This window comes from Festucalex cinctus, chromosome 11, assembly GCF_051991245.1.
Source record: "Festucalex cinctus isolate MCC-2025b chromosome 11, RoL_Fcin_1.0, whole genome shotgun sequence".
NCBI lineage: Eukaryota > Metazoa > Chordata > Actinopteri > Syngnathiformes > Syngnathidae > Festucalex > Festucalex cinctus.
The window spans coordinates 12,488,102-12,510,869 of NC_135421.1; the positions used below are offsets into that span (position 1 = coordinate 12,488,102).

Here is a 22,768-nt window from a genome sequence, read left to right on the forward strand (position 1 = left end):
TTTGATCAACAAGATCAAGCCTGGCATCATCAAGAGGATCAACAGGCTGCCAACACCAATCGCTGGTCTGGTAAGTTTCCTTTGCTTTTTGTCTTGTCTGAATATGATGGAGGAAAGGGTCAGGGATTTTATGTTCTGTATAAACGGCACTAACTCCAAAAGGTGGGATGAAAATGACTAAGCATTTTTCTGCCTTCAGAGGTAGGTATCAGATTCGCAACAGAAGCCCCTTTGACCGACCGTTTGCCAATAGTTTTGCTGTATTTCAGAATTTGAATAGATGGCGTATGGCGCAACAACATCACATATGTAACAGCCAATCAAAAATGCATGCGGTTTTACCAAAGAAATATTTCCGGGTTCTAAGCGTAAGTGGGACCCAGCAAGACATTGGTCGTCGCAGCACCGCTGGACCATTCCGATAAAGTATATACACAAACGATGTTGTGTTTTACCATAATACTCAACTATATTTATAGTTTCATATGTACAGGTGAATGTGACCAGAATGATCATTGCCAACAGCCTCTCAAAATACCCACTCTCTCTTTTATGATAGTTTATTATAGTTTCCTGTCTTTGTGGTAATCAGTTACTACTTTGACAATAGCACCATTTTTTTGTGATTCAATAAAACAATAATACAGTACAGTATACTGACACAAGGTGAGGGCGCATACTCAACCCAGCAATTTTTCATTCTTGAGGTAGTATCAGAGCTGGAAGTAAACCACTTTTACAATGTCATAAAAGCAGTTATTTTCATCTTCTGCCTTTTGCATGTGTTGCTGTGGCCCAGTAATTTTCTGCCTTCGGAGGTAGTGTCAGACCTCCTGTCACACAGCCACTGACTTTTTCTGTGTTGCTGCTTTTTATAAATGACACAGATTAGTGGGAGAAGATTGACCCGGCAATTTTCTGCTTTTTGGAAGTAACAGTGCTACAAAGAAGCGTTTTTCACAATATTTGTGAAAGCAGGCATTTTGCTATCTTTGTATGTGACACTGTTCGGTGTAAACTGCTCCTACACAGAATGAAGGGACAAAGTCAGACTGGAAATTTTCCACCTTGGGTTTCGGAGAAGTAACTTTTTCAGTCTTCCTGTAAAATGTACTTTTCTGGCATTTTCCCTGTGTCGCTCTTCTATATAAACCACACTGATAGATATATATATATATATATATATATATATATATATATATATATATATATATATATATATATATATATTAGAATACTGGTTCTTCTTATTTACCTGGATTTGCACCAAAATGTAGCTGATTCCAAAAAATATACGCCTTAAATAAAAATTATAATTCAGTACACATACTAAAAGCCAATGTCAAAGTTAAAGCGACGTGGCGATTAATTTAAAGTTTATTTGAAAAAAATAAATAAAAATAAATAAATAAATAATAATAATAATAATAATTGAATAATTGAAGATGTACCACCTTTATTTACAAAATCAAATGGGTTCATTCCGTACCTGTCCTACAGCTCTGGTGAACGTTTTGTTGCAATCTGTTATCGGTAATCCTGTGTATATGCACACAAACACAGAGTGGCGGTAAAACTATTTAAAAAAAAACAAACAAACCTAGGGCCTTGTCCTTGTCTACTATCACTGTTTGGCCTTCGTTGAGGTCAACTGCATGCTATTCTAGAGTGATTCAAGCTTAAGAGCCGGAGACCCAACAATATGTATACAAGCAATTAAAAGGTAAATCTTTTATATTACAGTGAACCCCTGATATTTGTGAAAGACTGTGATTGAGTCCTGCGGTGAATGATAAAAATGTGCCAATAATTTACACCCGCCCAAAAAGGGTTTGTAATTGCCAAAAGTTTCCACAAGATGGCGGTAAAGCACTTTTTTCTATTAGACAAGGCTATGGTTTGACTAAACAATTCTCCTCCCTCAACTTCAACATTGTAATTCCACAAGATGGTACCAAGATGTTTTATTTATTTATTTATTTATTTATTTTTTCAGCAAATAATGGAGGATAGGTTCACGAATCAACAAATAATGCCAGACTACAAATACACGTACAATCACTCATTGTATGGGACTTCAAACAAGTCTAACACTGAAATAGCTAACCCTCCCTTAAGAATAAACCTTTCTCTGCTTTTTGGGAGTGTCTTAGCTGACATTTTGAGGAGTGACTGCATACAAGTTGCAGGGAAATAGAGACTTGAAAAGTGCCTTAAACCTACCCGTTACACAGATCTCTCTTGTGGGAGTAATTGAGTCCAGCTGCTTAGCGGAATTATCGAGAATCCCCCCCCCCCGTCCCACACACACACACACACACACACTTGGGCCCAGTCAATCAACATGTTGTGCAGTTGAAGCAACACAATGGGGATACAAACAGTAAAGTAGACCATAAGTCGCACAAAATGATGGGTGACTTCAGTAAATCCTGTTTGATTTCAACTCAGTGAGCATCTGAAAGTGTATTTGTCTTTTTCCGTGGCTTGCTTGAATGCCTTAAAACGAGCTTTATCCATAGTAAAAAATAAATAAATACATTCTTATAAGTGTACATAACTGCAGTCCATTAATGCATCATCAAAGGTTGAGTAATTTTAAGTCATTTTTACTTGCTATGGCAGTTCATTTAAGAATGTTAAAGTATGTACCTGCACCGTCATGACTTATGACATGAACAACCATTCCCACACAGGCCACGCCAGTTAAGGCAAAGTATCCTCCTGGATCTGCTACGGTATTTTCCAAGACTTGGTCTGCGAACCTTTTTTGAAACCAACCTGGTCATAAATTCTGCAGCGAATACACGGGAATTTTCCCGCCTGGCCGGCAGCTATCGCTTACCGCTAACCACACAGAGAAAAGACCAGTGTCCTTCCAAACATGACTCACTCGCTCGCACTCTGCTGTCAGAATAGTGCAGAATAGTACTTGTCAACATTTTTATAGCCACTCGCAGTTCTTATAATACCGATGCATATAGGGTGAGGTTTTTAAGCAAGACGGATAAGGTACAGATAATGGATAAATAAACTGTCAAAAGTAAGGGCTGAATCTTGTATAACTTCCGATAGCCAGCAGGGGGAGATTTGCAAAAAAAAAAAAAAATAGTTTACACGTCCCAAATTGTGAAGCTGAAAAGGCAAGCCAAGTTTATTAGCGTAGTCCTTAATCACAAAAGAGTCTCAAAGGGCTTCATAATCATAAGATTAGCAACAATTATTATTAAAATGTTCAAAAGCGGGTGTTTTTTTTTTTTTTATTGGTGGGGGATTAAATTCTCATAATAAAGACCATTTGAGGAAAAAAACAATATTGTTGTGATTTTTTCTAAACACATTACTGCTCAAACTAAAACTTTTTTTGGGCTGCATATTAAGTTCCAAAAATTTAAAAGCACAGAAAAAGGACAGCATGTTTTAATTGTTGTTATCCTCTTATAACATAAAAATAAATAAATAAATAAAATAAAAACTACACAGGGATGCTCAAAATAAACATTTAGAAGTGGCAGATTAATTTCCACAATTTAAGAAAATGCAAGAAAAAAATAGTGATGTAACAATAACGGTAATATTGTGATATCGCGATATTAAAACTGCCACAATATATCGTTGTTGTCATGCCACGATATTAAAAGCAGCACATCTGTTCAATAAGTCAGGTTGATTTCCATTTGTGCAGTTCTAGCACCCTCTGGTAGCTACTTTTTTTTTTTTTTTTTTACTGCCCTTTAATTTTCACAAGGCATGTTTTGACTCTTATCCACGCTAATGGTCAGATGAAGAGAACGTAATATGCTTGTCAACCAAGTCAATATGTGGAGACACTCAATGTGTGGTTGCATTAGCAAGTAAGTGCCTCAATGTGTGTGTGTGTGTGTGTGTGTGTGTGTGTGTGTGTGTGTGTGTGTATATATATATATATATATATATATATATATATATATAGATATAATATTTATAATATTTATAATAATTTTATATTTTAAAATCACAATATTATTATTATAATTATTTTTTTTTTTTTTAGTATGAGCTTGGGTTTTTTTTGTTTTTTTTGTTTGTTTGTTTTTTGCAATATTGTGACCTTTTTTTGTATTGCCAACCGCCCCCACAATATTTGATAATTATCGTATTGTGACCTTCATATCGTGATATCGTATTGTGATGTTTGGATATCGTTACATCCCTAGAAAAAGAAGGGGAAAAGTTTCTGTATTCATTTGTAATCATTTGTAAAAAAAATAAAAGAAGAAGATGGATGGATGGATGGAGAGAGAAAAAGAACAATATGTTTTAATTGTTATCCTCTCTATAATAAACCTACACGGTGATGATCAATAAACATTTATGAGTGGCAGATTAATTTCCAAAATTTAAGAAAATGCAAGAAAAAAAGGGGGGACATTTATGAGCTTTGTATTTATCTGTTAAAAAAAATCAATAAAATAATAATATTAATAGTAAAAACACATTAGGGGAAAATGCAGTGTTGCAAGATAAGAGGCAAATATTGAAAAAGTTATGTCTTCATCTATGTGTTTTGTTATGCTGTATCCAGATCAAATTTAGGCTACAGTGTTGGAAGAACAAAAACCTCCAGAAAGGAAAACGTATGCGTGTGTTTCTGTGGGGGTGTGTGGGGTAGGGAACCGAAACAGAACATCTCTGGTTTTGCAGAAAATTTAGCAATGTTGGCTGCAGAGACAAATTCTTTTGGTTGTCTTTTGGGAAGTCTTCCCAAGTCAGTGCAAGTCTGTGTCTGGTGTTGTTGCTGCTGAAGAATAAGCGAGCTGTGGCTTGGGCCGCGGTACCGTTGTGAAGCGGGTCCGTGTTTAGATTTGGTTTGGTGAAGGGACGGACCATCTTGGTGGATTCCAGATTCCAAGTTTGATCCTCAATTTCCCCTCCATCCCGTCCAAAGTATCCACAAGCAAGCAAATTGAACCCTCACCTGGTCCTGATGCTGCGTCATCACTGTGGAAATGAACTGTTTACTTTCCTTCGCTGCCATGGCAACATGCACCACCATTATTAATCACCGTGGAAAGGAAACATGAGATTTTTTTAATATTACAACTAATCAAGTGGAACACAGGCTGTTTTTTCACTTGTCAAATTTCTATGCAGTTTTTCCCATTGGAAATAATGCAACCAGAAACTAGTCCTGGGTGGTTGTGCTTGATGCGTTCAGGCCTCGTTGTCTAACTTTAACCATTATTGAAGCCATTACTTGTATCAATGACAGACATCTGACCACAACTTGTTCCCCCACAGAGAATATTTAAAGGATGTGAACTATGCGGGCTGCTGTTATAATAGCATTGCAGGCTTGAGTTGACTTGAGGCTAATTGCAGTGTATATCCGTCTTAGGCCCAAAACTGCTGCTGCAGAAAAGAGAAAGTTGACCGCAATGTGACCAATGCGTTTGTAACGGATCCGACACAATCTGTCTGCAAATTTTCTCTTAAAAAAAAGAAAAGAAAAATAAGAAAAAAAAAAGGGCACTTTAAGTCAGCGTGAAAAGTATTTGAGGCCATTGAGGACGGACACGGCATATTTAGCAGGATTAAAAGCAGGCGCGTGGCAGCGACATTCCAAAGACACTCTTATCTCAAAGCTGCCAGTGTGCCTGCAATGTAATTTGGTGTGACATTAACTACAATTCTAACAACTATGTGGGCGATTACAATGTCTTTAACAATGGCTCAATGGGTGGTTTTAGCTTTCAAATTGACAGGATCAATGCAAGAAAAAAGCTCAGAGTTCCCCAACTACAATCTCAAAGGAAATTTTAATACATATTATCCATTATTGTGCTTGTCCTAATTAACTCATTCACTCCTTGCACATTTATCGCTGTTTGACTGGGTTTTCACTGATTTTGCAATGCCCACAGAGTATTGTGTCCTATTGCTATCAAAACATGGAACCTACCAAAACAAAGATTAGAGTCTCTTCTTTCATCAGGAAAAGGAAGTATATTTGTATCTGTTTCCATTTTGCATCAATTAGCAGTAAAATATAGCAAAGTTTCATCATTATTCACAAATCTGTTTAAAACTGTGGGAAAAAGAGCTTGTTGCAACATGGTCCAGGTTGATCTCTTATACTCTGCTGCAATGTGCTGGCCGTTTTTGTAATAATTACCATTGCATGAATCATTCTCTTCTGTTCAGAGGCTGCATCAAAGCCTTGTATATACATCCATCCATCCATCCATCCATCCATCCATTTTCTTGACCGCTTATATATATATATATATATATATATATATATATGTATATATATATATATATATGTATATATATATATATGTATGTATATATATATATATATATGTATATATATATATGTATATATATATATATATGTATATATATATATATATATATATGTATATATATATATATATATATATGTATATATATATATGTATATGTATATATATATATATATATATATATATATATATATATATGTATATGTATAATATCTTTAGACCTCTTTAGGAGCATGGTAATATTTAAAATAGGTTAAAATAGGTTTTTGGGAGCAAATGAGTTGTTGCGGGTGAGCTGGGGCTTATCCTAGGTGTCCACCCTTAACTGCTCACCTGCTAACTGTATTAAAAGTTAATCAAAGTTATTAGATTTGCTTGTATGGGCCCAAAATGTGCTGTTTTAAAAACAGTTTTAAGCGTTGCTCAATGGTGCTTTGATTTACGAGTGATCCGAGTTGTGAGTTTTAAGAGATTCGAGCCATCGCGCTGCCTAATTAAATATTGAGCGCGACATATTGGCAGTAACCTCAACTCAACTTACCTCACAACAAGTAGCAATTTGGTAGCCAGTGAACTATTCTTCTTCTTCTTCAAAAAAAAAAAAAAAAATGGCGTTTCCAATATATTTTGCAGTAGGTATATGATAATATATATGAAAAATACATAGAAAATAATCACAATCAAATTAATGAATTAATTAATATTCAAATAAATTGCCTTGTGTAATAGAAAGTGCTCTCAATTGCCTTAACATATATAAAAAAAAAAAAGGGTAAATATATTGGTAATTACCAATTGAGATAATTTGTCCTAATCCTTGATAACAGGCTGCTTTTGTTTATGTTTTTGTTTATGAGCTAGCTTATAAGCAAACTTTGCTTGTAGCAAACGTGTGTGACGTCATGTACGTTGAGATCATGTCTGATCAACTGCTGAAAAGAGACTGATTCTGTCCTCTTTCATCTGTAACTGCTTCAAACATCAACGCATATGTAGGAATGGAAGAATGTTTGTTGTGATTGTATTGGTGTTAATGTTTTTATGTTATGTTTGTTTTTTTTGTGTTTCTGTAAAGCGCTTTGTGACAGCTGAGGCTGTTTGAAAGCGCTGTATAAATAAACTTGAGTTGAGTTGAGTTGTTTTCTGTCGATGTTCAAAGAGGATCTTTCTGCACTTCTCTCATAACCCAGGAATCAAACCAGCAACATATTTGCGCTGGGGCGCTGTTTGCGCAATCATGTCAGTCAGTCAGTCAGGCAACATTCTGGAGATGAGTCGAAGAAGGCGAGGTGGAAAACAACTTAATTAGTCTGCGCATGTGAACTATTTTTTAGATTAAGCACAGGTAGAAAACCTGCGGCCCGTGAGCCACGCACGGCACACAACACCAATTATCAGGCTGTGCAATTCTAACAACAATTAAAGAATCTATAAATGTCGAAAATAAACACATGCTAATGTTAGCTTACCCTCTTTCTCTGATCATGGCATTATTACATGCCACACTTTGCAGCACCATGCAACTGTGACAGTTATTTTTTCCTATATGCCATGTGATTGGCTGACGAGCAATCCAGGTTTTACCCTGCCTCTCTCCCAAAATCAGCTTGGATAGGCTTGAGTTCACCTGTAACCTTATGAGGACATGCACTAAAATGAATGGATGAAAAAAATCCCTATATTTTATGGTGAAGTAATGCAAGACGTTTAGCCCCAAAAAATTATATATATAATCACCACCCCTGTGTTAAAAGCAAAATTCACTGTAGGGGATGTGTATTTTATTGGTTTCCTTTAATTTTACATATTAATGACTGGGTAAGATAATTATTACAAAGACAGATTGGTTGGGTAATTGGCCTGTGGGCAGCCACAGTGGCATACGGAGCCAGCATGTTTGGGCCTTTTTAAATATAGAATCTACCCAGCAATTACGCCCGACCATGATGATGTCATCCCACGTCCTCACTTGGAACTCACTTTAGCTCTGTGACAACTGCATAATGTCAAGTCTTTTTTGTCCTGAAGAAGGCGTTAAGAACGTTCAGAGTGCCGACCAAAAATATTATTTAAATTAGTGCTGACACTATTGAATATTTTTAGAATCCATTAATCTATCGATTATTCAAGCGATCATCGACTTGCCGGCTTCATTTTAATTTTGCCTTCAAGTCTATTACAAAAGCAATTTTTTCCCTGATTACTGTTTATTAACCAGTGATTGGTGTTTATTTCATACTTCGTTTTCATATAGTAATTTAAAAAATAGGGGGATTGATGCTGTCTTATGTTACCGGTTCGGTCATTGTTTTCCAAAGTAAAAACAGATATTTACAAATTATTTTGATTCAACACAGAAGACAAACAGTCTTCTTTCATGAAGGACTACAGAAATCAGATAATTACTGTTGATATGCTGAAATCACAGGATTTGGACAATTTTAAATTAAAAAATGGCTCCAAACGATTACTTGATTATGAAAATAATTGATTAATTTGATAATAATTTACTTGTCGATTAATTTTGACAGCTCTATTTTAAGTCATCTACAAGTAACATAAGCAATATAATAATGTGTATATAAATACAAACAAACTGAGTGAGGTGCCTACCTATTAATTAAAAATTTGATTTATAGATTTGTATTTTCATTTTCTCATATTTTATATGTATACATATATTTTTAAAATTAGGTACTTAGGTATCATATATATATATATATATATATATATATATATATTAGGGGTGGTAAAAAAAAATCGATTCGGCGATATATCGCGATACTACATCGCGCGATTCTCGAATCGATTCAATAATCGGCATAATCGATTTTTTTTTTTTTTTTTTTTTTTTAGGATTCACACCTTGAGCATGGAAGAATGTTATATGAACGGCACATTAAGCCTTAATATTTTTATTTTAATGCTGTTCAAACATGAAACAGATTACAACCTCTATAAGACTGAAATTTCAGATAAATAAATAATACATTTTCATATAAATCTTACACTCTACAAGCTTACTGATTAGTATTTTCTAAATATGAATGAAAAAAAATCGCAACAATCGACTTATAAATTCGTATCGGGATTAATCGGTATCGAATCGTGACCATTCGTATCGGGATTAATCGGTATCGAATCGAATCGTGACCTGTGAATCGTGATACGAATCGAATCGTCAGGTACTAGGCAATTCACACCCCTAATATATATATATATATATATATATATATATATATATATATATATATATATATATATATATATATATATATATATATATATATATATTAGGGGTGTTAAAAAAATCGATTCGGCAATATATCGCGATACTACATCGCGCAATTCTCGAATCGATTCAATAGGCGGCTGAATCTTTTTTTTTTTTTTTTTTTTTTTTTTGTTTTTTGTTTTTGTGAATCGATTTTTAAACTTCCATTTTTAATGGAAAAATATTCAACAAAACGTCTGACTTCGGGTTAGGATTCACACCTTGAGCATGGAAGAATGTTATATGAACGGAACATTAAGCCTTAATATTTTATTTTAATGCTGTTCAAACATGAAACAGATTACAACCTCTATAAGACTGAAATTTCAGATAAATAAATAATACATTTTCATATAAATCTTACACTCTATAAGCTTACTGATTAGTATTTTCTAAATTTGAATGAAAAAAAATCGCAACAATCGACTTCGAATTCGTATCGGGATTAATCGGTATCGAATCGAATCGTGACCTGTGAATCGTGATACGAATCGAATCGTCAGGTACTAGGCAATTCACACCCCTAATATATATATATATATATATATATATATATATATATATATATATATATATATATATATATATATATATATATATATATATATATTATTTATTTATTTATTTATTTTACCAAAAAGGAATTGAGATCATCCACCCCATTAAATAAAAAATAGACTGATCAATTAAACAACCATATATTTAAGTATGGTCGTGGGTTCGATTCCAAGTTCCACCATTCCTGTGTGGATTTTGCATCCCTGTGCATACTCCAGTTTGCTCCCACGTTCCAAAAACATTCATGCTAGGTTAATTGAACACTCTTAATTGCCCATTGTGAGTGGGTTGTTTATCTCTGTGTGCCCTGCAATTGGCTGGTGAACAGTTCAGGGTATACCCGCCTACCGCCCAAAGACAGCTGGGATAGGCTCCAGCACGCCCGCAACCCTAGTGAGTGTAAGTGGTGGATAGATGGATAATTTATAGTAATTGTCCCCAAAGTGTTTCCAAAGGGATTAGGTGTGTTTCTATCACCTCCCCTCTCCTAGCAACCATCTCCAAAATAAGCCGCTGCCCCTCAGATTCCACAGATGGGCTGTGAGGAAGAGGAGGAGGAGTCCAAACATGAAGCCTGTGATATCACACTTCCTCATTTTAGCACTTGTAGCCACACCCGAGCCCTGCCCACAGGTGGCGTTGCCGCTGTCAGTCAGCTCCTGTCACACGCTGCCACCCCGCCCTTCACTGCACTGCATGTTTGTTATGCACACACACACGCACAAACATGCTCCTCCCTGCCCGCCCGCCTGCCTGTGCGATATGAACTTTGGAAGCAATGAGTCGCAGGCTGTGTCGCCAGTGCTGCCAGAAAATTCTCGAGTGGTTACTTTTTTTGTGTGTGGAGGTGGACAGACCTCATCTGTGCTGTCTTGTTCTCATCCATCCAGGACAACATTAACGTCTTCCTCAAGGGCTGCCTGAAGCTCGGACTCAAGGAGGCGCAGCTCTTTCACCCCGGAGATCTCCAGGACTTGTCGTCAAGAGTCACAGTCAAGTGAGTGAGCTAACTTCTGCGCTGGATGCTTTACTTTTGTATGTTGTATGAATGAGACTTTGAATGGACAGTACTGTACTTTACTGTAGTTCCTCATTGTTGCATTCTCGCAGCACACGTGCATGTTATTCATTGCAACTGGCGTCATTGCCCTTTGGCTGTTGGCAGAATAGCTTTCAAACTACTTTTACCAATGTCTGCAAAAGTCATCACAGGAAGAACCCATTGAATGTTTGCACAGATCCAGAAATTATTTTTCCACTGGTGTTTGAAAACGTTTTGTATTATTTTATTTTGTAGCACAAATAGCTGGTGTTGTGCTTTGTAAACAGGGTTATGCAAAAACAACTTATCAAATGTCCTGTAAATATTATTGAGGGATGAGGCATGGGCTATAATTTTGATGCAGAATTGGATAAAGGCTCTCACTGCTGTTGTTAATAGTTTATTTTTCAATATATATATATATACATATATATGTATTTTAACACTATTGTGAAAATTGCAAGTTTTTTGGGTGAAATGTCATTTTTTTATTTTATTTTTTTTAAATTAGCAATGTTCAAGTATCCAGTTTCCCTTTAATGTTATTGAGGGTTTGGAAATGGGCTCAGGGAGAAGCATACAATGTTGGTGTCGCTCAGGATAAAGGAGTGGATTTTTTTTTTTTTAAACCACTGTTTTTAAGAAAATTAGTATGTGAAATATAGCAACCTTATACTATAGAAAATGTGTGATAAAGTGGGTCTAAAATTGCCCATGCTAACCTACCTTAATTCAGGAAAATAAACGTTGCATTTTGGATATGATCCTGATTTAAAAAAAAAAAAAAAAAAAAAAAGATGCAGTTCCACAACTTAATTGTCCTGAATGATTATTAATTGGTGCTTTATTCATAAAATATTGTGTTTTGGATTGAAAGCAAAAAATATACAGTTTAATTTGGAGATTGATTTATTTATTTATTTATTTATTCATTGCATATTGGAAGCAGTATTGCATGGAAATTATTAACTCTGAAAGACCACATTAATATTTGATGTGGCAGTGCCAGGATTAATTTTTCACATTTTTAACATTGCTGGAAGTTTTTTTCCCCTCAACATTTTCCTTAATTCCAATTTCCAAAGAGATTGTTTGACCTTGATCTGAACTGCACTATACAGTATATGATTGTGTGGGATCAGGAAAAAAATAATCTTTATTTTCCCCACAATTGTTGTCACTGCAAACCAAATATCAGTATTGATTTCTGATTGAAAAGTCCATACATTTTAATGACAAAAGCAGGCGTATGCTGCAGGCGTGTTTTTCTACTGTATGAATGTGCACAATTTGGTGCTGATCCAAACTGAGGTTGTTTGGCCTTGGCGGACTGCCGTTCTAGTTTGACATGTATTTTCATGTTGAAACTATGTTGTTTTCGATGAAGTATGATTCATCGATGCTTTCTCTGGCATGTTTTGATCCCATCACTCCCTTTGGGTGTAGGTTCTAGTCCGTTGAGAGGAGTAAAACTAAGGCCTTTGCCTGGTCGGTGCAGTACAGTCATATAGGAAGTCGATGACATTTCAACACTGTTTGTTGTAGTTTCGGTAGTGTGGCCAGCAGAGCGGCATGTCGAACAACCTGTTCGCTTTTTGCACTCGGGTAGGAGGGAGCCGACTAGGTGAGGCATGCTTTTGAGTGGTGTATGGGACAGGTGCTGTGCGAGAAGTAACATTTTGGCATGCCTGACAAGGCAGTAGATAGAACTGAGCTAATGCAAGCAGGCTGGAGCTGGGAGGTGGGGGAAATGGAAAAAATATGACTTTTTAAACTAAAAGATAGATAGATAGATAGATAGACAGACAGACACGGCAGGGTTTTTTTTTTCCCTTTTTTAGCTTTGTTTATAAATATACCTGTGACCTTGTGCCCTCAATGCGTAACGGTGCTCCTTCTGTCAGATATCTGTCACTGAACTCCATGCCCCAACCACTTTCCTGCAATCCATTTTTTTCTCCCCATCATCCTCTCTGGGCTGGATTAGCCATGCTTGGTTTATCGCCCAAAGTGATGTTGAAAGCACATAAGACACAGAGATCAACTGTACGTACGCTAAACAAACAAATCTGCCACGTTATCGTGGCACACCCTCCAAGCTAACAATGATGCCCTATGATACAATATGATATCAGTGCGTCAAACACTTTCTTTATGGAGCATTGGAATGAGTCATAAATCGGCCGTTTATCTTCTTGGCCACTTCCGCCATTGCGTTTTTTTTTTCATATCTTCCTTACTTTGGAAATATGTTAACAATGCTGTACATCAAAGGTATTGTTTGATGTGGGGGGGTGAAAGCATCAGACTATTTTAACTCTTTTAAGACATTGTGTTCTATAAACTCCATACTGTTGGAGAAGTTGCATTACAGTATTTACTCAAATAGTGTCCTCCCTTATACTATATATAGTGTGCGTGTGTGTATTTCATAATAATATTTGTACTAACATGTCTACCCCTAATGAACGCCATACCTCTATGATGGCAGATAGGGAATTTTAATTAAGCATCTTTATTTAAACGTAGAAAAACATGTTACTATTACCGGTACAATAATAAAAATGTGTTTTATAAAAAAAATAATAATAAATGCCTTACCCCTAATAGAAGCTTATACGTACAGTATATTATGCTGTTATTTTTCAACCATCATTATTCCTTTGAGGAAAAAAATGTGATATTGTTAAGAAAAAAATACAAAGTAAAAACTGGATGTTAAATATATAGTTTAATAAACCATCATCATCATTCAATTTATAAAAGAAAAAATAATTTAATAATAATAATGATAATAATAATAATAATAGTAATAATAATAATAAAGTATCTGTCATGTATAATAGTTTTAATTGAGCATGAGTATTTATTTGTAGGAAAAAAAGAAAAGCCGTATCCCCAAAAGACACTTGCCGTACTGCCTATTGCATTTTGCCCAAGCTAATTTCTTTCCTCCCTGTTATTTATTATTGCCCCTTGTCCCCTCTGCAGTTTATTACAGCATCTCCACCAGCCCCTATATGAGGGGAACCAGTAGATACGCTGCATTTACACCAACGGACTTGTGCAACTTGCTATTGCAGTTGTTATGCATTTCTCTTTGCCACCATGTGAGAAAAGGGGAGATGAGGTGGAAGCCCCATCCTATTATTAGACTCTCCGGCGTGTTTGTTCGACAAGCAAAATTGTCAAGCTTGATTGGAATGAATGGTATCGTAACTCTGTAGAAGAGCTTTAAATAGCGTCCCCTCATCCCTCCACTGCATTCTGCAATGTGTATGGGGGTGAGCTTATACCTATGTGTGTTTTGAAAGTGTGTTTTATTCAGGAAAGAGACATGAATAGCAGGTGTTTGAATTTTGAGGGGAAAGAATTCAAAAGTGTGGGTCATGTTACCCATTACAGGAATTTCTGAGTCGAGATTGCGTAACTAATAAAACAGCAGGCGGTAACAGTGGGAGGAGATAATGTCAAGCGTCTTGATTTCACTTGATCAGAGCACGGCAAGAGAGAGTGGTCTCCAGCAGCTGTCTTTGCTGTGTTGTGTGTCCAAACTCCTCTTCCCCATGAATCCATTGTAACCTGTGCTATTCTCAGCCTGAAGTTCCCTTTCACGCTGCAAAGTTCCTCTAAAGCACTGGTGATGAAGTCTGAATGATAACTGGAACTGATGAAGTCTAACGGAATACAACCTAGCATTTTTAAGAGATGCGCTGCTTTTAACATTGTGACAGGATGACAACGATTTCATGGTAATTTTAATATCGCAATATTACCGTTCTGTTAAATCCCTACTTACAAGCTAAAAGTGGTTCGTAGCTACAGGAGAGTTGTTTGCTCCATCATTGGGAGTTGTTAGTAGCTTCTCTTGGTTTGTATGTTCCATAGTTAGGTGCTTGTAGCTTGTACTGCATTCTAACTGGTAGGGCGTAGTTTCAAGAGTGATACATGCTTTAAGTTCCAATCATTCTGTTTCAGTTATAGCATAATAATCCTTTAGGCTGTTGTAGGTTGTTTTTGAAACTCCACTTGACGTTGACATGCATATCAATTTGGTAGATTTATTATTTTTTCGCAAACCTTTTGGTCAGTACACATATGTGGGTGTTAATTTTACAAATTATTGACCAATCTAAGTGTTGAAAAGGGCTTGCAGTTAATGTTAATACAAAGTTGGTGGATGACCAAACGTGATGTATTTGGACTTTTCTAAAAAGTGGTGAATTTGGAGGTACGAGGATTTCACCCAACGCCAGTGATATATAATGATAATCAAAAATGTGTTGATTCAACTTTAATAGATGCCTCGTCCCACCTTCATTTGAATAAATAGCTTTCCTTTCCTTTTTTCCTTTTATTATTTTTTTGAACATATAAACAGATGAACAGCAGAGATAAAACAAAAAACAACAACAATCAAAAGAGAAGAAAATCCCAATAACATAATCATTCAATTAATCATAACTTACATGTTCAAAAGGGAGTAGGAAGAAGTTAAAACTTATCTAGTCCTACCCCTTTTACTAAATATATTTAAACTTATTTCATTATTAATACAATTTTAATTTACTAATTATTAAAAAATAATAATAAAATAATAAATGATATATATAACCCAAGTTATATATATATATATATATATATATATACACAAGTGCACTTAACATATTCACATTTACCAAAAACATATATACATAAATTTACTAAACATATACCATAATACCTATCTAGATCATTTACACATACTCACATGTACATTTTTCATATACTGGTCTGACATAGATAATTTTTTTGAACTTTACTTTTAAACATTTTTTTAAACTCCAGCATTGAGTAGCTACCAACAACTATTAGCACAGGAACAAATACAGTAAAGTATGTCAAAGCCACATAGGAAGTTAAAAGTACAAGTGTTTGAACCCTCATCCAAAATATTTAGAGTATGTTCAATGCTGCTCGACTGGTTTCCCATCTAAACGGGATGTGTTGCGACAGTATGTAAAACAATAATACTGCCTTGTGTATGGGCTACTTTGAAATATTACAAGCCTGCAGACCTGGGTAACGACTGGGAAAAAATTGTTCTGATGAACTTGTAATGTGCGTATGAACTTGTGCCTTGTTGCAGCAACCATAAAAGTATAATCAGACGTGTGTGTACTGACCTTTGAGCTTTGTGGTGATTCTATTGGCTCACGCTTGTGCAAGCTGCTCTCTCATAGAAGAGCCGTTATCAGTGACGTCAAGTACAGACAATATACAAAGTGTCATATAGCAATAGTGGGTGTTGTGGCAGAGATGCCAGTGATAAGAAGAGCATTTTATTCTGTACCTTAAAAGATGACATTTGACCAGGCCTGATTCATCACACTGGAGGTTGTGATTCACCACCGTCTTAACGCCAAATCTATCCCATTTTTTTTCAGCTGACAGGGAAATTAACGTCGTCCAGATGAATCATGGAAACTATTTCACTTCACCACGGAACTACAGCCTGGAGAGCAGCCTTCAGAAAAGTGTAGCTTCTACTAGCTTGTGGCTTGTGCTAACAGTGCTACATGGTATTACAAGCTAGTATTTGATAGCTTTAATAGTTTTTAATAAAAGTTTTAAACTAGCTAGTTTTCAACTTTTGCTAACTTAGAGCTTACTAGCTATAACTTAGTTAGTACCTAGTAGCTTACATGAATATAGCTGACTAAATGCTACCTAGTTGCTGCTACCTTGTTTCATGTGAATCGTTCATTTTCTTAACCTTGCGCTGCAAGCTGTATTCTCGTGGTATTTGTGAGTTCACAAAGTCCCGAGAATACATCTTGTACCGAGCCCACTGATTTTCACCGATCTGAACCACTGGGGGTTCGGGCCATCACAAAGCGGTATTGTGTTTGGGGGCGGGATATGCAGCTGTGACGAAACCAGGAAGCGCTGACGCAGGGGGAAACAAACAATCTAACATGGACAAATGGACGCTGCATTTAATTCTGTTCTCACCATTTCCTTGTTGAATGTTGAACAGCGAGAGGCTTTTTGTGCATTTTTATCCGGTAAAGTTGTTTGTGCTTTTTTTTTCTCCCTAAAATGAGACCGAAGACGACATTTTCATCCGTTGCCGTGATCGGTCAAAACAAACGTGCACAAGATGCCGCATTGTCCAATCGGCTCGAAGTATTGTACGGAATGTCCCGCCATTCCTGAGCAAATCACCGTGGAGCAGTCCCAGATTGATATTGTTGGAGAACTCCCTTGAGTGAATCACAATTATCAATCTGGCTATTGTCAGGTTAGCCACTTGTACTACTAATAGCTTGTAATTAGGTGCTGCTTGCACTAAACCAATGGTGTCCAAACACGGTCCTTCTCCAACACACCTGAAGCTCATCAACAAGCACTGCATAAGCCTGATAACGATTCTGTTCATTGGAAACAGGTGCATTGGAGCACGGAAACATCCAAAACCTGCAGGACTCCACTCCACTAAACTGTAGATAGTTTGTACTAGATTGAAGCCTGTCTCGTAGTTTGTAGATAGTTGCTTGTAGCATTAGCTTACTAGCTAATGGTATCCCATTTTTCAAGGATAAAATAAAAAATTTTGTTTTGCCCCTCCGAAAAAAAACCAAACATCCCAAATCAAAGGAGTGTATTATACATAGGTCCAAGAGGGAAAACAATCAGCACATTGATTAGACCAGAGGTCACCAACCTTTTTTAAACTCTGCCAGTGTTTCTATTTTCAAGTGATCACTTCCATTACAGCATTCCTAGAAAATCACAATGTCCCAGCACCGGCAAGCTATTTTTAGAGCAGGCACTCGGGATACTCGTGTGGTCCTATGAGCTAATTTTGTTTTTTTGAACGGTGGCTTTTGTCCAACAGCTGAGCAATCAGTGCAGTAATAAAACCCTGTTCTGAGCATTATTATCAGAAATGTTGCTTTGGATGCCTTTAGACCGTGCAGGGTTACCCAATGAAATGTCTGTTTGATGGCGAACATGCTTGACAAGCACTGAGCTATTACACTTCTTGTTGAAGGTTATATGAGCGAGTAGATACAGTATGCAGATACAATGTGGATAGAAACTTGTCCTTTCCTATGTGGAAAGCAAAGGAAAGGACAAGAGTGATCCGAGCGTGTGTGCGTGTGACAGCTTTATCTTCTTTCCTAAGTAGCATGACATGGAAGTGTGACAGTAGCCTTGGTGATGGTGAACATACCATAAATTTAAACGAAGATGGTATTATTTGTGGTTTAACACCAGACCTCACTCACTCCCTCCTTTTTCACTTGCTGAGACAATACGATGCCTGGCACGGGTGCCTCCTCTGTTCAAGTGTTGAATTGTATTGTGTGTGTGCTCGCGCACGCACGTGCCTGTGTGTGAGTGTCTCTGCGTGTACACTGCTGTGTCTGCCCCTGTGCTTGTGTGAAATCTAATGAAAGGGCACTCATCAAACTGGGGAGGTTTCAGATGAGGCACTGAATGAATGCAGAAATGCAAGTGTGCCATCATGTCTTGTCTTAATGTATGCGACAGAGCTGGACACCAAATCCGCGGTGTAGTTGATGTTGACTATACAAAGTGTCAGTATTAACTCATCATATGTCATTCCTGTAAGGCGAAGTCCCTCCCACCTCCAGAATGACAACTTCTCAGGAAGTATATGAACAAAAAAAATGCCATCTTATTTGGGTTTCCAAACACTGCTTAGTTGAAGTTGGAGCCACATGTCAGCCATCCTATTCCAAGCTTTGTTCACGCCAAGCTGTCAAATGCAGTTGCTCGTTAACATCAACACCATAGCGCCCCAAAATTATTATTATTATTATTATTATTATTATTATTATTATTATTATTTTTTTTTTTTTTTGTTTTGTTTTGGAAGCGCCCCAAAATTATGATCAATCGCTAGTTGTAAATACATCGATAGCTTATCGAGGTCACCAAACTGGTGCCCGCGGGCTACAGGTTGCCCACACGGAACATGAGTAGCCCTCGGGTCTGTTCTAAAAATAAAATAGCTCACCAGTGATTTTCTTGGAATATTGTAAAAGTGATCATTTGAAAATTTAAACCTGGCACGACAGAGCTTTGTAGAACTAAAGTGTTGCATATTGATATTTATCGGTTTCTTAATCATTAACATGATCATGCTATCAATAATCAAATAATTTTCAGGTATTTTCAACAAATTTGTGTATATCAAACGAGTCAAATGAGCTGTCAAATGAGTATACCCAGTGGTCAGTTTCAAAAAGGGGCTGATTTACTGCTATCTATCTGTTATTAGTAAATACCTTGTACTAGAAGTAAAAGTAGTTTCTACTTGCTTGTTGCTTATGAGCTAATATTTTGTAGTTGCTTGTACCAGCTTGTAGTTTATGTGCTACTAGCTTTTACTGTAAATAGTTGCTTGTACTAGCTACTAGCTTAAGCAAAAACACCAGTAATTGTTTATTCTACCTTGTATCCAGATAGTAAAAGCTCACACACTTTGGAGATACGTTAGGCTTTGTATTGAAACATAAACATAGGTTTAACAAATATACATATTAACTTATCCATGTACCAATACCATAGTTCTCAAAATTGTACTTTTCAATCAGACAGTGTGGTGAATGTAGCATGGGCCACTGTTTTATTATTACGACCTGTACATATGCTAACATTTTGTTGAGCACTTTCTCCGCGTCATTTGTGTGTTTGAATGAAAGGTTTGCATAAGTGAAGGGATGAGCATGTGTGCAGCGGCAGTAAGACTTTGCAAACATTTGCTTTCACTTCAAAAAAAATAAATAAAATCCCGTATATACTTATGCAAGATAGAATGGAATAGAATAACAATCACATAGACTACAATGCTGAGTCACACAGACTGTCAGCTGACTGTAAAACAGAAACACCCTCAGGCTTTGGACCCATTGAAATAGTTATTTTGTGTTCCTTTATTTTTAGTCTTGTCCATTGGAAAATTGCTACCGGGCCTTATTATAAGAAAAAGCATACAGTACTGCAGTTATGAATAAGTATGTCATGGCTGCTTTCATTTGTAAGATTAGTATGATTAGTATTAGGTGTGAAACGACACTTCCTGTTTGGGGAGTTCAGCTGTTTCTCCTCATAAAATAGTTGGTGTGCAGTATGCGCTCCAAAATTGCAGCTTAAGATACTTTCTAACTAGTGGTGGCCGGATCGATCACAATATTGAGGTTGATACCAACATTCACTTAGCGGTGGAGGAGCTTCTTTTTGGAACGTAACACACCCCCTTTATCAGCAGAAAATGTGTACTGTTAAAGTGTGTTGTATTTTTACGATGACATCGCTTCACATGTTTGTGGAGGTGCTTTCAGAAGCTGAGGAGGAAGTTAGTTTTTGAAGGCTCTTATTTTTGTAACACATTACTGGAAGTACAGAATTGGAGAGTGGGAGGTGGTGACATGACTATACATGAAACAAGCAAAGCAGAGACGAGCAAGAGATGTGTGATTTGCAATAAGATCTTTCCTCTACTGTATAGTGCTGCAGCATTGTAAAGTACGGCAATAGTGAAAGATTTTCAGAAGTTTATAAAATGCTATTAATGTGAAAAAGGGTTATAGTTTGTGGCGTATTTGTGATCTAAACTTTTATCACAAATTACTGTATATCACCTTTGTTGGATGGAGGTCATCAATTATTTGAAGGCTGGTTCCCCATCCCAAGTTGAATGCATGCATTTATATTGGTATATGAGTGATATTTCACTTTTGTCTGAAAACACCAGCCATAAAGAAAACAAAATTTAGCTATTTTAATTTCATCAACCTGTTGTTATGCTCATTATTGCAGAATATAGACGAAGCCTGCTAAGCTGTTTTCTGGGTTTGGTAACCTGACGTTAGGCACATATAGCAGATTAGTAATCCAAAGGAAAAAGAAGCAAAAGTCAATTAAAGGTCATGAATATTCACTTAGATTTAGCAATTTTATGATGGAGCCACATTCATTATTATGAAGTATCATTCCGGTGACACTCACCTTGTATTTCTTAGTGTCCGTTTGACAGCAAATCTTGCAGTATCGCACACCATTATCATCAACCACTTGAACTTGTACTTTTGAGCCTGTTTATTGCCAAGAATGTGCACGACAACAACAAGGAATGTGTGCAGTTCCAACTCTTAACATTCATTATCAAATTCATTCATGTTATTATTACTGTTTAATCAACTGGTTGTCCTTGTTTTAAGCCCCACCCACACCCTAGCAGGTGTATCAGTCAGGCTGAAATGCTGCATGCAAGGAAGACATGAAAATGAGAGATGGCACGTGTGGCTATTGCGTTCGCGCGTGACGGAACAAATTCATGAGTGTAAGTTTACTGTATCTCACCACTGGTGTACTGTGTGGGCCATTATCATTGTTTATGGGCCTCTCTGAATAGAGATGACACACAGGTGATTGTGACTGTACAATGACTGTCACATAAGTAGAAAGTGACAACTACAAATGCAACGTAAAAATAAAACACAAGTCATAACATTCTACCTATTAGGTACTAGGGGTGTGAATTGCCTCATACCTGACGATTCGATCCGTATCACGATTCATAGGTCACGATTCGATTCGATACCGATTAATCCCGATATGAATTTACAAGTCGATTGTTGCGATTTTTTTACTCAAATTTAGAAAATACTATTCAGTAAACCTATACAGGTACACTGTAAGATTTGTATAAAAATGTATTATTTATTGATCTGAAACTTCAGTTTTAGAACTGTGAGCCACTGTATTTAAAAAATAGGTTGTAACATTTTTTCATGTTAGAACAGCATTGAAATAAAATATTAAGGTTTAATATTCCATTAATATAACATTCTTCCATGCTTAAGGTGTGAAAGTTAGACGTTTTTTTGAATATTTTTCAATCAAAAATGGATGTTAAAAAATCGATTCAGCTGCCTAGTGAATCGATTCGAGAATTGCATGCTGTAGTATCGCGATATATTGCCGAATCGATTTTTTTTAACACCCCTATTAGGTACAGTAGCTAGCTCAAAGCTAATGTAGCATCTACATCCTTAGTCAGTGCTGTGGCTTAGAGTCCTGACAAGCCAATAGGGATGAGATCAAAGACAGGAAGCAGAAACAAGCTTCACAAATGACAAACATGTCATCAATCAGTTTTGGATAGCTAGAAGCTAAAGTAGCAGTCTGCATCTTCACGCTGTGCTCCTTTATGACAAAACCACACAAAGACAGGAAGTGGAAACCTGTTTAACAAGTGCCAAGAATATGTCAGCTAGCCAGTTGGCGGCTATTACGGGAAGCTAACATAGCATAACACTGTGTTTGTTTTTGTCAAACAACAGACAGTACAAGCCAGTTTCACAAGTGACAAAGCGAGCCCATCGGCAGCTAGTTAGTTAGTGGCCAATGCGAGAAGCTAACATAGCAGGCTATATTTTCATCATCTAAATATATGACTGGATTGCCGATAGCGACAGGGCGGCCATCTTGCTCCTCCCATCTCGCGAGCAGTTATAAACTATACAGTAGATGTATAAATTAGACATACACAGCTCGTAGGCAGTTAGTATTGGGGCGGGGAGGTTGTGG

General features: G+C 36.6%; 1 protein-coding gene across 6 annotated transcripts in view; it reads left to right on the plus strand.

Annotated features, from left to right (window-relative positions):
* The window catches only part of lmo7a (LIM domain 7a), a 67,945-nt gene that overhangs the window by 12,280 nt on the left and 32,897 nt on the right, over positions 1–22,768 (plus strand). For all 6 annotated transcript variants that reach the window (XM_077536037.1, XM_077536032.1, XM_077536035.1 and 3 more), the window contains exons 4-5: positions 1–70; positions 11,010–11,116. In XM_077536037.1, coding sequence (XP_077392163.1) covers positions 1–70; positions 11,010–11,116 — 177 coding nt within the window. The remainder of the gene's footprint in view (positions 71–11,009; positions 11,117–22,768) is intronic.